Genomic DNA, 14,485 nt, shown 5'->3' with positions numbered 1-14,485 from the left:
AAACAGATTAAAAGCGAACCCATTTTTGAAACATGCAGACAATGACTCAAGCAAAGCGGTGTAAGTGACAAGAGATTAAATGCCAGTCTGTTGTTAATCGTCGGTCTACCGAGGAGAGAAATGATTACGTGCCTCAGTAATGGCACAGGAGGGGCAGATTTAGACTAGAGATTATGGAAAGTGGATAGAATCCATATTTTCTCTATTCCACCAAGGACATACTTGACTACTGTACTTCTACTTGCATAGAATTTAAACTTTACATTCGTTTCACCAAATTTTCAACTTCAATTTACTGCAAACCTGCCTTGCTTATACAAAGAGGATCAACCTTTGGAGGGATGACATTCATCCACTTGATTCCTTTACAGATGCTGAATTGATTTCAAAATTATGCGATGTGTGACAAGCTTGATGCTGGCCTCATTGAGATTTGAACAATTACTCATGAAACATTACTCATAAAAAAAAGAACCTTTTAGGGCACTGTTCCATTTTTTGGGGCATTTATATGCGTAATTTGTAATTGCACACATGGCTCTATCTATGGGAGAGTAAATCAATTTTGTAAGGTTATCCTTATGCAAGTTCTGTGCCCCTCGATGTTGAATATTTAGGTAATATCAATTCAGCACCCACATTTCGACTATATTAAGGCTGGGCGATGTAGCCATCGAGATACAACATTTTTTTTTGTATGCACAGTAACAACTATCTCCAGCATGCGGTGTGAGATTTCTTTCACAGTTTTTTTATTATTGAAATGGTATTTAATGCGGTAGCACACCTCCACGTTTCTGAGCCAAAGTGAAATGCTTCTGGGGGAAAAAAGATATTTTTTTAGCGCAATAAGAACTATGTGATGTACCGCGATAGCTATATTGCGCAGCCCTAGACTATGTTCACAGCAAAACAACTGCACAGGCAAGGTAATAGCATGATCCAATAGGCCCATCACAACGTTCCATGCATTGCAGACAGCATACCTGCATGGCAGTAAGCTTATGTGACCATCTATGAAAGAATTTTTATAAATATGACTGATACTTCCTTTTCACAGTAGCCTACATTACTCAACATAGCACACCAATATTTGTCTCAAAGACAAAGCTATAAGAATTAAATGGTTTTAAGGGGTAATTTAATCGATAATTCAAGATTAATCTGTGGAAGTAATTTCAGCTAAATAATGCAAATGAATGTGTGCAACATAATGCCGTTTTGTTCTGGAAAGGCCTGTTTGACCGTGAGTGACTCAGATGAAATGGAGGCATTAATGCTGTGTCACATTTGGGGATCTTTCCAAAGGAGTCAGGACTCAAGCCACTGACTATTCCCCAGTGAGAACAGCCCCTGCTATGGGACTCATGCTGAACTGGGAGGCAGCACCCGAGAAACAGATCTTCACCCCCTGTAGTTCACTCGGCTACAGCATCAGTAGTCATAGAGGGACAATTGTGAAGAGACGTAGGCTGCGCTTCTGAAGAAAACGGGCAGTGCACGAAACTAGCATTCCCCCGCATCTGCTACCATTATATAACACAGTACCCAGAGCCAGAGCTTCATACCTCCTGCCCACCTACACCTCCACCAGCTGGTCCGACAGAACACTAACTGTTCAGTGTCTGTGTCCGAAATGAAGTAGGCCTCAGCACTCTACCTCAGAGGAGAGCAGCCTGGCCAGCTGAAGGGGGACACAGCACCGGGAGAGGGCCGAGAAAAGACCAGGGCCTGCTGTGATACGGACCCTTGTCAATTTTGTGTTTGCCAGGAGTAAAATTGCGTTTCACACAGGAGTAAATATTGCAATAGGCATTTCAACAGATGAGTCACAGTGCAGATGTGCCCAAGGCTTCAATCCAACCTCTAAATACTTTCTCAATATACTCCCGAGTGGCATTACCCATTTAGGCACGTGTGCGATGCAACTGAATCCAGACTGCGATGCAACTGAATCCAGACCGTGCCACCGCCAAATTGGGCCCTCAACGCTCGACAGCTACGCCTCTGATGATGACCGACATCATGCGTTTCAAAGGGCATGCGTGTTAGCACTTGCCCCATCCTGAAGGGAAAGCACAAAGCAGTGGAGAAGGTGTGGGCTGCCTGACAAGACAGCACCATGGCAAACACTGTAAAGAAAAGAGCCAAGACACCTGTGTGGGGTGAAAGAGTTTGTCTACTTATTGTTATATGGTGCTTGGCGTGATACTAATGGATGGATAGCACTTCAAACTGACAGGAGCAAACAATGGCTATTGTGTGTGCAGTCAAGCACTACCTGAAGACAACCAGATCTGCCCATCAGCGTTGCTGTACATAGATTTCCTGTTCCACAGAATGCCGGTCTCTCTCCTACTTCTGGAGAACTTTCCTCATGAAACGGCTCTCAATATCTCAATGTTCTCAGTAGGATGTAGCTATATCAAGAGTAATTTTCTTGAAGTGGTGGACATAGACACATGGCCCTGGACCTGATAACCACAGCAGTCTCTGTGATCAGAGTCAGGTCATTTACAGCTCAGAGTGAATTAAACTGGTGGTTAAGCCAGGGGTGCACAACAAGGGCCAATCCCTTTCAGGATTTTGTGTCAACTTCAGCTCCACATTTTTTAATTAGTTCAATCATATCTTGGTCTGACACCTGCATAAGCACCAGCTACAGCCACAGACGGAAAATGTGTCCGAAAGACATTGCTGTGTTCAAGTACAGGAGTGAACCAGCATAACTAAGATAACTGGTTGGAACAAGTTGTGCACCAATGTCTTAAGCCTTTCCGGTGCTTTCACTGTTGTCTGGACTCATCAGTGGGACATTGGCACCGCTTCTCAGCATTGTAAAGGGAAGGGGTAAGGAGGTCTTCCATAGCAACATGTCACCATAACAACCAAAATCCACTGCACTTGGCAAACAGGATCAAAATGCCCTTCAAGACATTTGATAGGACCATCACCCAAGCAAAGGCAATCAACCAGACAGCCCCACAGGGCACTTTCGGAAACAAAACGAGTTAGATAAGTTCCTGATACTCCCGTCCTTGGGAACTTTCTCAAAAGGATGTGAAATGTGATCATTGAACTAAGTTGACTTTGACAACAACAGAATGTCTTGATCTTTGAAGGCCACACAATAGTTCATCTGAACCCCCATGGTGTCAAAGTTGTTTCGAAATGTTTATTAAGAAAATGATGTAAAAAAAAACAAAAACAAAAAAAACACCCATTTGTTGAAAAAACTGTTGAACAAATATAGTCATACTTAAAGTATTTTTAAATGGGGTTCTCTCATTTTGCAGTTAGTTTAAGCATTAGTACTAGAATTAGTAACCGTGAATAACCTAGAATAAACAAGCGGTAATCAAGGTCTCACTGCAGCATTTGTGCATTTCTTTCCCCAATATTCCATTTTAATGACCCCATCTGTGGTCACGCAGACCGCTTGACTTTGTTCACCCTCTTTCTTTATATGAAACACTGGTCATTGTCCAGCATGTGTGGGCACTTTTGAATTTTCTGAAAAAACACAGATAGAGAGCGTAACCGGCGTGAAGCACTTTGGCAGGGGATTAAGCCCCCAACAACATGGGAGGATTTGTATATTGCTTGCCAATTAGCTGCCCTACAGATTGCACCAGACACTTTACCACTTAATCAGGAGATTCAAACTCAACCAAAGTTCATTTCTACTTCAGTCTTCAGCTGACAGGCTGCTCGCCAAATCTGCCATTAGTTCCCCTCATGCACATGCACACAGCGCTTCAAAGGAAAAATTGAGGCTGGAGCCACTTCTAATGCACAATCATTATCCCCGTTAACATGATCCTTCATGTCAAGACCATCGCGATCTCAGAAGTAGGGAAATGTCAACTTCATTAACACAGAGAATACTCCCACCTTAGAAAGCACACTCCATGCATCAACTGACAAGTCCTGCTCTGATGAGAAGCACCGGCTTTCCACTCCAACTTCAGAGAGGAGGTACCAGCCAAAGGTACCGCCAAATGAAACTAATTTTCATTACATCCAGCTGAGCTTTGCAATACATTTGGGCTAATGCAGTACTTTAGTTATTGCAGCTGTAAAACCATGACCCATTCCTGCAAACTGTTCTCCTGAATCTTGTTAAAAATGCGAGGAGCTGTATTATCATCAGCAGCCAATGGTAGCCGTATAAACTGAACTGACCCATGATGTGGGCAGGTAATAGAACCCCAGCGTCAGGCCCAGTCCTCGGAACACAGTGGACCTGCTGCTCTTTCAGACCACAGACTGCATCCGTAAGATGCACAAGTGGCTCTCCATACGCCCACATGCACCAAACTCTCTATTGTTACCAGCAGAAGCAAATGTCAGCAGCAGTATGCAAAAAATCCCTGCTTTTATATAACCAGAGAGTCAGAGCTGAACCTCCATGGGAAATGACTGCCATTTGTATTTGTACAGCACTCCATTTGGAGAGAAAGCCAAATATATACAGGAGCCTCAAACAAACTCTTCAGAAGCAAAGAAAATGAGGCCTACATTCACAGAAGCTTAATTATATAAACAGTTTGCTGTAGAAATGTTAGTATTACAAAAGACTAATATTTGTGACTACCACCATTAACTTAATTTTGCAAGAAAAAAAGTGTTGTGAATGTTTTACACACTTACCATTTCTCTTACCCCCAGCCCACACATTTTGACAAATCTAGTTACGTCCATCCAGTGTTGCTATGGCAATAGCAGAAGCAGATAAATGGTAGGCAGTGTTCCTAGAAAATACACCCTCTTCATCAGTTGCTGGTTCATATGGAGCCAGTCGCTTTTAAAGGTTTTTATACACAAAAATTTGAAATGTCTCACAGCAACATTCCACAAATGGCTTCTTCTCTGTCGGTTTGGGAGAGCCTAGACCAACAAGTCCATACCCAAAACAAGAAGAAACAAGAACTGACAGATTGAAGGTGTCCGATTAACCAGAGGCGTCATAACTGTACGATGATATTGTCTGACCCTGAAACGGCAGCTCCATGGGGGGACACTCCAGCTGCTTAAGCCTCAGACAGCTGCTGGCCACAAATGGACCTGGCACAGACAGGGTTTGATCCAAAACAGAACACCAATTCTTCCCTTTCCAAAGAAATCATGATAGTGTCAGGCTGGCAAACCGACAAACCAGGAAGTACGTAGAACTGATGCTTTATTTTCAGAGTCAGACAGAAGGATGTGACAGATAGAATGGCAAGTATCTGATTCAAATAATAAGAGCCACGTAGACAACAGGATAAAATGTTACACACAGTCTACAAAACATCCATGCATTTATAGAACAACCATACACTGAATTTGAGACAAACTGTAAGTACATTATTATCTTTACATAATGCATGTGGTCATTATAATTTGGCCTCTCAATGGCCACACCCTTAACTACAACTAAGCATATGGTTGACAGGAAAACCCTCAGCAGACCCCCATGCGTCATAATCCCACTTTAATTCCACGGCTGGGAATTCCGAGTTAATCCTCCATATCCCTCAGTGATGACAGGGAAGGGACAGTGTGTAGGATATGGTGGACTGAAGAGGAGGAGCAATTTCGGCTGGATTTGTGGGGCCAGGATGAAACCATCCCAGATTGCAGCATAACCTAAACGTTTTGACTATCAAATTTAACAAGCATTGCTTTTTTCTTAATTACTGTACACATTTTTACACTCATTTCTGTGGCTTCCTGCATCACTAAATGACTAGAATATAATGTAAATGTAAAGCTTCCGTACATATAAAAATTTTTAAAAAAACATGCTCACACTAAATTGGCTTTCAACATTATGGAAAAACTGGATGACTGCATAAACCACAAAGCTTAGCATGCTACAGTAAAATCCCAGCATAGGAAATGGATTTCTACAACAGGAAGCCCACTCTGACCAGCATGCACTGCAGTTAGGGAAAATCCCAGGCAGCAGCCAACACAACGTCCCCCATGGGCCATTACCCATTACCCATCTCGTAAGCACCGCAGGCTTCGTACTGCAGTTAAACCTCCCACAATGGAGTAAGTATTCAAGGCAAAACGCGAGTGAAACCAAAGACCTTTGAAAAAGCTTCCGTTAATAAATCATTCTGATGCAGACAAGTCAATAACTGTGTGCTGGAAAAGTCAGTCAGCATTATACACTGAAAAAAAAGCCCATGGGCCCCTGAATGTGGAGTTGGAACGGAAACCTTTCAATCATGTTGGAGTGAGAGGTGCTTACAAATACCAGCCAATCAAATGGAAGAGCAGCTGTGATGTCACAAAAAGTCCCAGCACTCACAGAAATATCAAAGGAGCCGGATTATGGAAACTGCTTGTTCTGCTTCATTGCTTTCCCTACACAGCGCATGTGACCTTCCAGACTGTTCCGCAAGTATGCAAAGCTCACTGAACGGTGAGAACAGTTTGGGTCTACTGGGAAAGAGTGTAGTATGAGCTGGGCTTCCCCTCCTCATAACAGCACTTCAGGCACCCTGACCGACCTGTTATTCACTGGCAGCTCTATGGCAGGCCAGACCAAAAACTTGTCTGTTGTACATATTTAGCCATGTGCTTAGACCCACGATAAATGCTGTGTGTGTGCGTGCATGTGTGTGTGTGTGCACATGTGTGGGATAGTTGGGACCATGTCAAAAAAAAGGATGCAATTCCTACACGCATCACCCAATATGGATGTAAATAGCCTCAAATTAAAGGTCTGGCCCACATTTATGGTTTAACTTTAAATCCAATGTGTTGGATTAAAGAGCCGAAAGAAGAGAACCACTACAAAAATGATCCTGTACTTACACCTGTACTGTAAACATGTACTGTGTTCATACTACAGTAGAGATGCGCCTTCAGTAATGGAGCACGTGTGGATTTAAAAAAGAAAAAAAGTCTGGCTGAGTTGCATTTTTGGGATTGTCACGCTTCAATGAATCATGACACCTGGGAACGCCTCCCTCCTGCCCCAGGCCTGTGTTCCCTGCATTAGCCACATCACCCAGGGAAGTTACTTACAACAGAAACGTGGACAAGACCAGTCAATCACCACTGTGTCATCTTTGACAACGCCCTCTTCAAAACAAACCATTAATTGGCCTCGTCCAGGCACAGGCAAAAATCAATTTCAAGCAGCTAAACTCCTCGTACCAGAGGTGATCATTTTATTTTTAGTCTGCTTCAGTACAAACCAAGACCGGTAGGATTTTTACTTGTTTGTGTGACTCATTATCGCTCCATCACCTGCCTGTAGAAGAGACCGACGTCTCTGCGTATAAGAGGAGAGACTGAATTCACACCTCACATCCACCTGGTGCAGCTCGATTCCCTCACAGTCCCAACAGCCACAGCGTCTTTACAGCACTGTACATAGCCGTTACAGAACCATGGTGAGTCACTGTATGGAAATAGGCCATTCAAAAGATTCATTACGTCAAGTCACTCACCTCCACCGGTGTGCATGACGATCTGTATTTATCTGCAGAGAAAAAAGAAAAATCTAATTAGAATATTAAAACAAAAAGCACAATTTTTAATTAAAATGCAGAGAGAAATAATAGTTGAGCTTATCACTACATAAAATGTAGCAGACTTTATCCTAAAAATATGTAGGCTGCATGCAGTAATGGTCAGAGATGTGGAGTTTGTTAATACATGCAGCATAACTTATGCTAAATATCTTACACTGATCTTATTAAATATGCCCATTTCACCTCGTCATGTACCTCTATACGACAATGAACCTCAAATGAGATCCTATATACATTCTCTTTACGGTTTTGAAAAATCATTGAGCCGTTACAGCGATGCAAGCTTTCAAACACCTCTGGCTCTGTTCATCCCTCTTATATTCGCAAGAAAGCACTGAAAATGAAATGCACACATGGACAGAAGACCTTCTCTTGCAGTCGTCTACTTATTAAAGCATCTATTCAAAACCCGCAGAAACCCATCAGAGACCTTTGGCCATTTTGATTCTTTTTTGCCAGGTGCTACAGTTCTACATTGCTTCCATTTTAGGAGCATTTGCTCCGGAAAACTGATGTGTGCTAATGTTAGCTTAGAGCACTGTCTGCTAGTCTCTCCCTCCATCTCCCACTCATCCGCAGACAGGCCCTTTTCACACCGCACACCACAGCTTAGTTTGACAAGAATAAATGAGGACAGAAACCCAACAGCGAGGCCCCATCTGCATCCTCCACACACAGAGGAGGACCCCTGGGCTTGACTTCAATGACTATTAAATATTGATATCAAATTTACAGAGGCAGACAGGGGTGGCTTATCCAGTATTCAAACCACTTGCATTTTGAGTCAGTGGAAGTCTTCAGGGCATCTAAAGGAAAGGCCACATACAGTTATATATTTCGGAATAAGTCTACAATATGTAAATGTAACCACACATTGATTAGCATGTTTTTCACACCAAATTAATGATCACGCCCACACAGCTTTGGAGTTACAGCAGAAGGGAGAATCTAGCACGGCTAATAAAACAGGCTAAAGGCCTCCTTAAACCGCATTTAAGCGCATTTCTCCGAGCGTGTTGGCACAGCGCAGAACGTTAGCGGAGCTGGCTCTCTTCCGTTGGCAGTTCTTCAGTTCCATCTGCACTTCAGAACAGACGGTGTGGTGGAGATGTTGAGGTCTTGGCATCCCCACGTTGATCCCTCACGCGGTGCCTACGGTTGCTATAGGAACGCTCTACCAGCTCAGATGACATTTCGGGGGTAGTAAAAAGGTCGCAAACCAGGCAAGCACCACACCAGGCTGAAGTCGTTAAGCTCCTGAAAGCTTCACCCCCATCTGCAAATTGCCTTATAGCTTTTATGACATTTTAAATATAATGCAGATCCTTTAGATTTAGATCAGTGCTACAGTCTACAAATTAAAAAACAGTTTCATCAAGGGTTATGGTACATAGGTACCTTTCGGACAAGATAATTTCATGCTCTTTTTATAAAATTAGCATTTTTGAAAATAAATAAATATTGTATATGCCTTCCGATACCCCTTTATTAACCATTTTTCAAGAAGTACTAACCATCCATAAAGCAAAAAATTAAAAATTAAAAATTAAAAATAATAATTTTGCAGAACGAGCTCAATCCATAAAGGACTGTGTATGCATCCCACATTACACACTGTACCTTACAGAAGACCTGCAGCACAATACAACATGGTCTTCAAATAACACTTACAACTGCCCATTATTGTGAAACTGGAATCACAATACACAGCACTAATTCAGGAGCAAAGAAGTGTACGGTTGTGCCAGATTTCTTTTTTGTTTTTAAACAGTTAAACCTGGGAAAACCATTTAGTGTGCCTTTTTCGTATATAATAAAAGACACAATAAAAAGTAAAGCAGATGAATCATTTAAAATGGATACTTTTCGGTTAAAATGGACATTCAAAATAGTGCAGTTTAAAATGCACCCAATTTGCCCCAATGTAATATTTACCATCAGAAAATAGACAAGACAAACATATGCCTCTACTGCAGCCAATACAGTGTTCCCCTTGTTTCCAGGCAAAATGGTCCATTTGTCCCTCAGTTGGGGTCAAAGCACGGCGGTGGCTAAATCGACATGAGAGTAATGGAGTGTGGGACAGAGTCACATTTCAGCCTTCTGAACTGAAGACCTGACCTGCTAACATTCCACAACTGAGGTAACCACGGACCTTAAATCTTCATGGATAGGACAATTTTAGAAGGCTATGTGCAATTCACAGCACCATTATTGCTGAAAAGATATGTTGCTTTTTTATAGATATTTACATTTTTAGTTGCACTTAGCATCAGGTTCAATCAATAAGACATTTGACATATCTGCTTGTTCAGGTATTAAAAGAACATGAATGCAGGGACGCAGCCCACAACTAGGACAGGTATACACTAGAGAAAATGCCCCCGATACCGCCCAAAATGATATGTTGCTTTTAAATAGTCCCTGCCTTGCTTTACTCAAAAACAACATTCATGGATGGAGAAGAGAATGCAAGTAGCATGTCCCAATATTCCACTGGCCTCTGGTCTCTGTTGCCACCCGACTTATTTCCTCTCTCTGCTGGTCGGAGGTTGGACATGATAGCTGACATTCCTGCAACACAAACAATGTGGGGAAGGGAGCCTTTCTCCCTCAGACAGAATCAGACGGTCATGTTTCTCAAACAAAAGCTGGTCACGCAACAATAATTATAGTCTCTGTACTGTAATAAAAATACCTTCCATCAACAGAATAAAAATCTGCCATAACTAACCTTTCAAATGCCACTAGCTGTGCCTAATCTGTTGCAAACAAAAACACAGGAATACAAGCAACATGTTTCAAATAATTCCGGTGGCATATTATAATTATATAATATGACAAGCAAACAATCCAACAAAACACATGCAAAGATTTTACAGTCTTTATGAGGTGTGTCTTATTTACAGCATTACAAACATTCCTGTACTCAACTTAGCCATGGCATGGCATGACATATCACTGTACTGAGCTCATCACACTGTGCACCTGAACTAAGAAGGCGTTTCTTATTCCTGTGAACTCTTCGAAGCAATTATTTCCCCTCACACTTCTGACTTTGGAGGATGCTTTAAGCCACAACCGTAACAGAACCATTTCCTTTGGCTCATAACGTCTCGGCATAGCTTTTTGTGGTCGCCTTAAGGTCATAGTGCAAAGTCATCTCTGGGCTTTTGTCCAGGGCTTTGTCCTCGCCGTAAACATCAGGCAAGCTTTCTTTGAAGGCTTTGTGCCGAAACCGTTCTCTCATTTCCTGCGCCCAGCCTCGCTGTTTTGACTCAGGCCAAGAGTGAAATAAAGCTGTGTGGAGAATTGCTCCTCTTGCTTCAAATCGCGGGCCACATTCTTGGACTAGCACAGGACATCACCACAGCTATGTCTGGCTGCAAAATGCCATCAGTCTGGCTCCAGTCAACAGAACTATACACTCGCACAGCACTGAGGGACAAAAGGCCATACCTCATCAACTGTGATGTCATACCCTTGGTGCCGTTCACACAGGACCAGCCAAGTTTGTGTACAGTTAAACTGAGCCTTTTTTTAAATCAATTTCAAGCCTTAATTCAAATGAACCTAAATGGTCTGGAGAGAAGCCCAGCTGCGCTGATAGATTCAGTGTGGTCATGCATTACATCACTGAATTCTTAAGGCCCATTTTGGCACAGCTGTCAAATGTTCTTGCCCCATACAGCCAAAATAGTAAAGCTTCTTCTAGTGTAACATTATATTACAAAGAATATGTAGACCTACATTGTTTCTTTGGCATCATAAAATGGTCAGACTATTATAAGTAGAACAATTCCAAGGAGAACTCTGATAATTTTTCTAAGAAATGCTGTCCAAAAATATTTATGGTGAGAGAGCAGAATTTATGTTCTTATTTTGATGTAGAGTTACTAATACTTAGACGAGATTTTTTCAGGTTTAAGTAAATAAACGGAACAGGAGTATAGTGATACACAGCCTCTTGCATATCCCAGGCAATTAGCCTACCTCTTAAAAACCCTGAACAATTTGAATAACAATCTTCACATCTTCTTCATCTGAGTAATGAAAATGCTAACTGCTCAACTCTCCTGCCACAGAAACATCCAAACAGAATGAGAGCACATGTCACTTTGACTGTGAATCATGGATTTCTCCTGACTGCCATTTTGTAATGTGCTCTACCACACTCCGGGCTGACTGTTGTTTCTGTTTATGCATCAACCCTCAAAGGAGACCTTCATCCCTCGCCGTGGGCTCCTCCAGTGTGTAATGAAATCAGAAGACATCTAAACAGGAGGAATCTAAAGTGCACCAGCAACAGGCCTGCTCTCGGCAAACTTGCTTGTTCTATGTTGGGAGTGGTAGAGCAGCTTGGTCTGAGGACGGCTACACAGTGACACAGGGAGGAGGAGAAGGTGCAGATCCAGAGCAGCACAGAGACACTGCAATGTACCCCTGAACCAGACACACAGGGGTTTAGAGACCTGGTAAAGCTTTTCCTGTGAAGATCTTCAACTTGACCACTTAACTACATTTCAGTAGGTACCGTAATTCAAGCTTTCACTTTAATAATACGGTCACAAAAATGGACACATCCAACTATGGCATCCACTAACTAGTACCATTATTTAACAAACCATCCCATTTACACAGCACCGCTGTAGCAGCTACAGTAAGACCCCCATTCAGCCCACAGTGCCACTGCCTCATCCCAGGCACAATCACCATTTATTGGCTGAAAGCCCCTTATCAGGAAGGAAGATGGCCAAGCTCAGGCCTACATGACTTTTGGAGGGGGGGTGGGGCAATTTTTACACATAAAGGGGGAGGACGATGTCAAATGGCCAGAGAAAAAGACCAGGAACCAAACATTTTGAAAGGAATGAAGGAAAGTGTTCATCCACACACTACTTCTCCACACCAACAAAAGCCAAGAGAAATGCATGTGCAAAACATGGAAAAGGGTTAGGTAATTGTTACCTAAAAAAGTGTTATTGCAGCTATTCGGTTGAGCACCTGCAAAATCATCTAATCGATCTTACATGATTTTAAAATCCAATTTCAGTTGCTTTATTCATGCTTTCATTCATTGTTATTGCAGTGTATTTTAGTTTCATTCTCGGCCTATTGAGTAAATATAAAATATATCGAATACCAGTATTAAAGCAATAAGTATTACAACTACATACGAGAAAATGTGCAGCAATTTGTCCCATGGATGTGAACACAAATATTAGATCTGCTAACCCTATCAAAGGAAAGCACTGTGTGAATATAACGTAATGAAATACGTAACTGGTATTATCTTTGTTATTATTTTAAGTAAGGTTAAACAGGGCTGAATGTTTAATTACGCGTGGCCTAATCAGTAAAACAGCGAAACGTGTTTTGTTGCATTATGCATTGCAAGCTACCTATAACGATCGTCACGCCAAATGCTGAAACAAATCACCAAAACCATCCCAATTCAAAACATAACCCCGTATGCTTTTAGGTCCAACTGATGCTCTATGAATACACGAATGTGTTTCAACAATTATTGTACTGTCGATATAGATGAATTCGGCATCCTTTTGTTCCAGCGGACAAGGTGTTTCTGATGGAATCAATCACATGGTTGCATTGTTTACAGTGACGGCCGCAACACCTTTACACCAACCATTTCAAAGAACTGGCAAGTGAGCTAACATATGACGAATATGCTAATCTATTAGCATATGTTCTTCATACATACGTTATGTTGGCTACATTTTGTTACGATTTACAATTCGTAAAACATTTGATGAATTAAACGCATTCATTGATCTCGCGTAGGCTACAGCTTAAATGGTTCGCAAACCCCCGCATCACAGTTGTTACATAATTATTTAGGTTAATTATTTTTGACGGTTTAGCCCAGATACAGAATCCCTTGGATGAGGCTGTAACTAGCAGTCTAACAGCTTGCTATAAATAGGTTCAGGGACAGAATCAACAAATCCAGCACCTTTTTTGCGTACAACATGGCAAATATGGCCACTAAAACGATTCAGATACCCAAATGGACGGACTGACGGTTGTGCGTGGCAAATTAATTTATGGAAATATTTTAACTACGCTCTGTACCGTGCGGTATGGTATATTGCTAATCGCATAGGCCATATTAAATCCATTTGGCTCGTCTTTTCAAAAATTGAAGCAAAGAAGCAAAATCTCCGCACAGTTGTTCCTAGTTTATAACAATCTTACAACACTGAAACGTAGCGATATCCAGCCTTGCTGTCCATGAAGCAAAATATGTAGCATAGATACGCTCTTTGAAATGGTCCATGGGAGGTGACAGCACATGGTAAAAAAAAATAATTAACGTCGAACTTCCGACTTTACCTTGATCACCCTGATATTGTAGTCTAACCGTTCCGTCCTTGCGAATTCGGACATCCCCTGGTCCCTCGATTCTTCCCGCATAATCCACCACTGGTGCCTTGGCAGATTTGGTGCGTCTTCGCTGGTGCCCCTTCGCCAAGGACCGGCAACACTGGTAACAAACTGCCCACGCCTGTTCCTCGTTAATCGGCTGTCCATATAGTTTTAGAATCTCCTCCAAACACAGTTCATTTTCTCCATCACCACAATCCATGTCTACGCCTTCGGGAATCGGATCAACAATATGGTCAAGCTGAACCACGGGGGCGATCAGCTTTCCTTCGTCCGCGTCACGCCTCTTAGCCATCCTCTCATTATAACGACATGAGAGTTGCCGTTGACAAAAAGAAGTTTCACTAGCCAAGATCACTAGTTTAAGTCATTAAGAGGAGTGCTGCTCCCTACCCCGGCATGTAGCTACTCCAGTCACTGACGGCTTCTCCGCCTTCCAGCGGTTTCTTATGCGTTTCAGTCATATGATGGATTTGCATGGTCTTAAAGCCAGTTGGTTGCAACTTTGAAGCGTCGAATTAGTCGATCTTGGTGTGCGTAAA

The 14,485-nt window shown here is 42.2% G+C and overlaps 1 protein-coding gene across 6 annotated transcripts in view; it reads right to left on the bottom strand.

Moving 5' to 3' along the window:
• The window catches only part of spire1a (spire-type actin nucleation factor 1a), a 50,305-nt gene extending 35,820 nt beyond the window's left edge, over positions 1-14,485 (bottom strand). For 2 of the 6 annotated variants that reach the window (XM_061255683.1, XM_061255684.1), the window contains exons 1-2: positions 13,893-14,485; positions 7,455-7,486 (exon numbers count right to left, since the gene is read on the bottom strand). In XM_061255683.1, coding sequence (XP_061111667.1) covers positions 7,455-7,486; positions 13,893-14,238 — 378 coding nt within the window. In that variant the 5' untranslated portion in view covers positions 14,239-14,485. The remainder of the gene's footprint in view (positions 1-7,454; positions 7,487-13,892) is intronic. The other 4 variants (XM_061255687.1, XM_061255686.1, XM_061255685.1 and 1 more) reach the window with 4 other exon arrangements.

The sequence above is a fragment of the Conger conger genome, chromosome 9 (assembly GCF_963514075.1).
Source record: "Conger conger chromosome 9, fConCon1.1, whole genome shotgun sequence".
In the NCBI taxonomy this organism is placed as follows: Eukaryota; Metazoa; Chordata; class Actinopteri; order Anguilliformes; family Congridae; genus Conger; species Conger conger.
The sequence above is the reverse complement of the archived record's forward strand: the minus strand, read 5'-3'. Positions and strand labels throughout refer to the sequence as shown.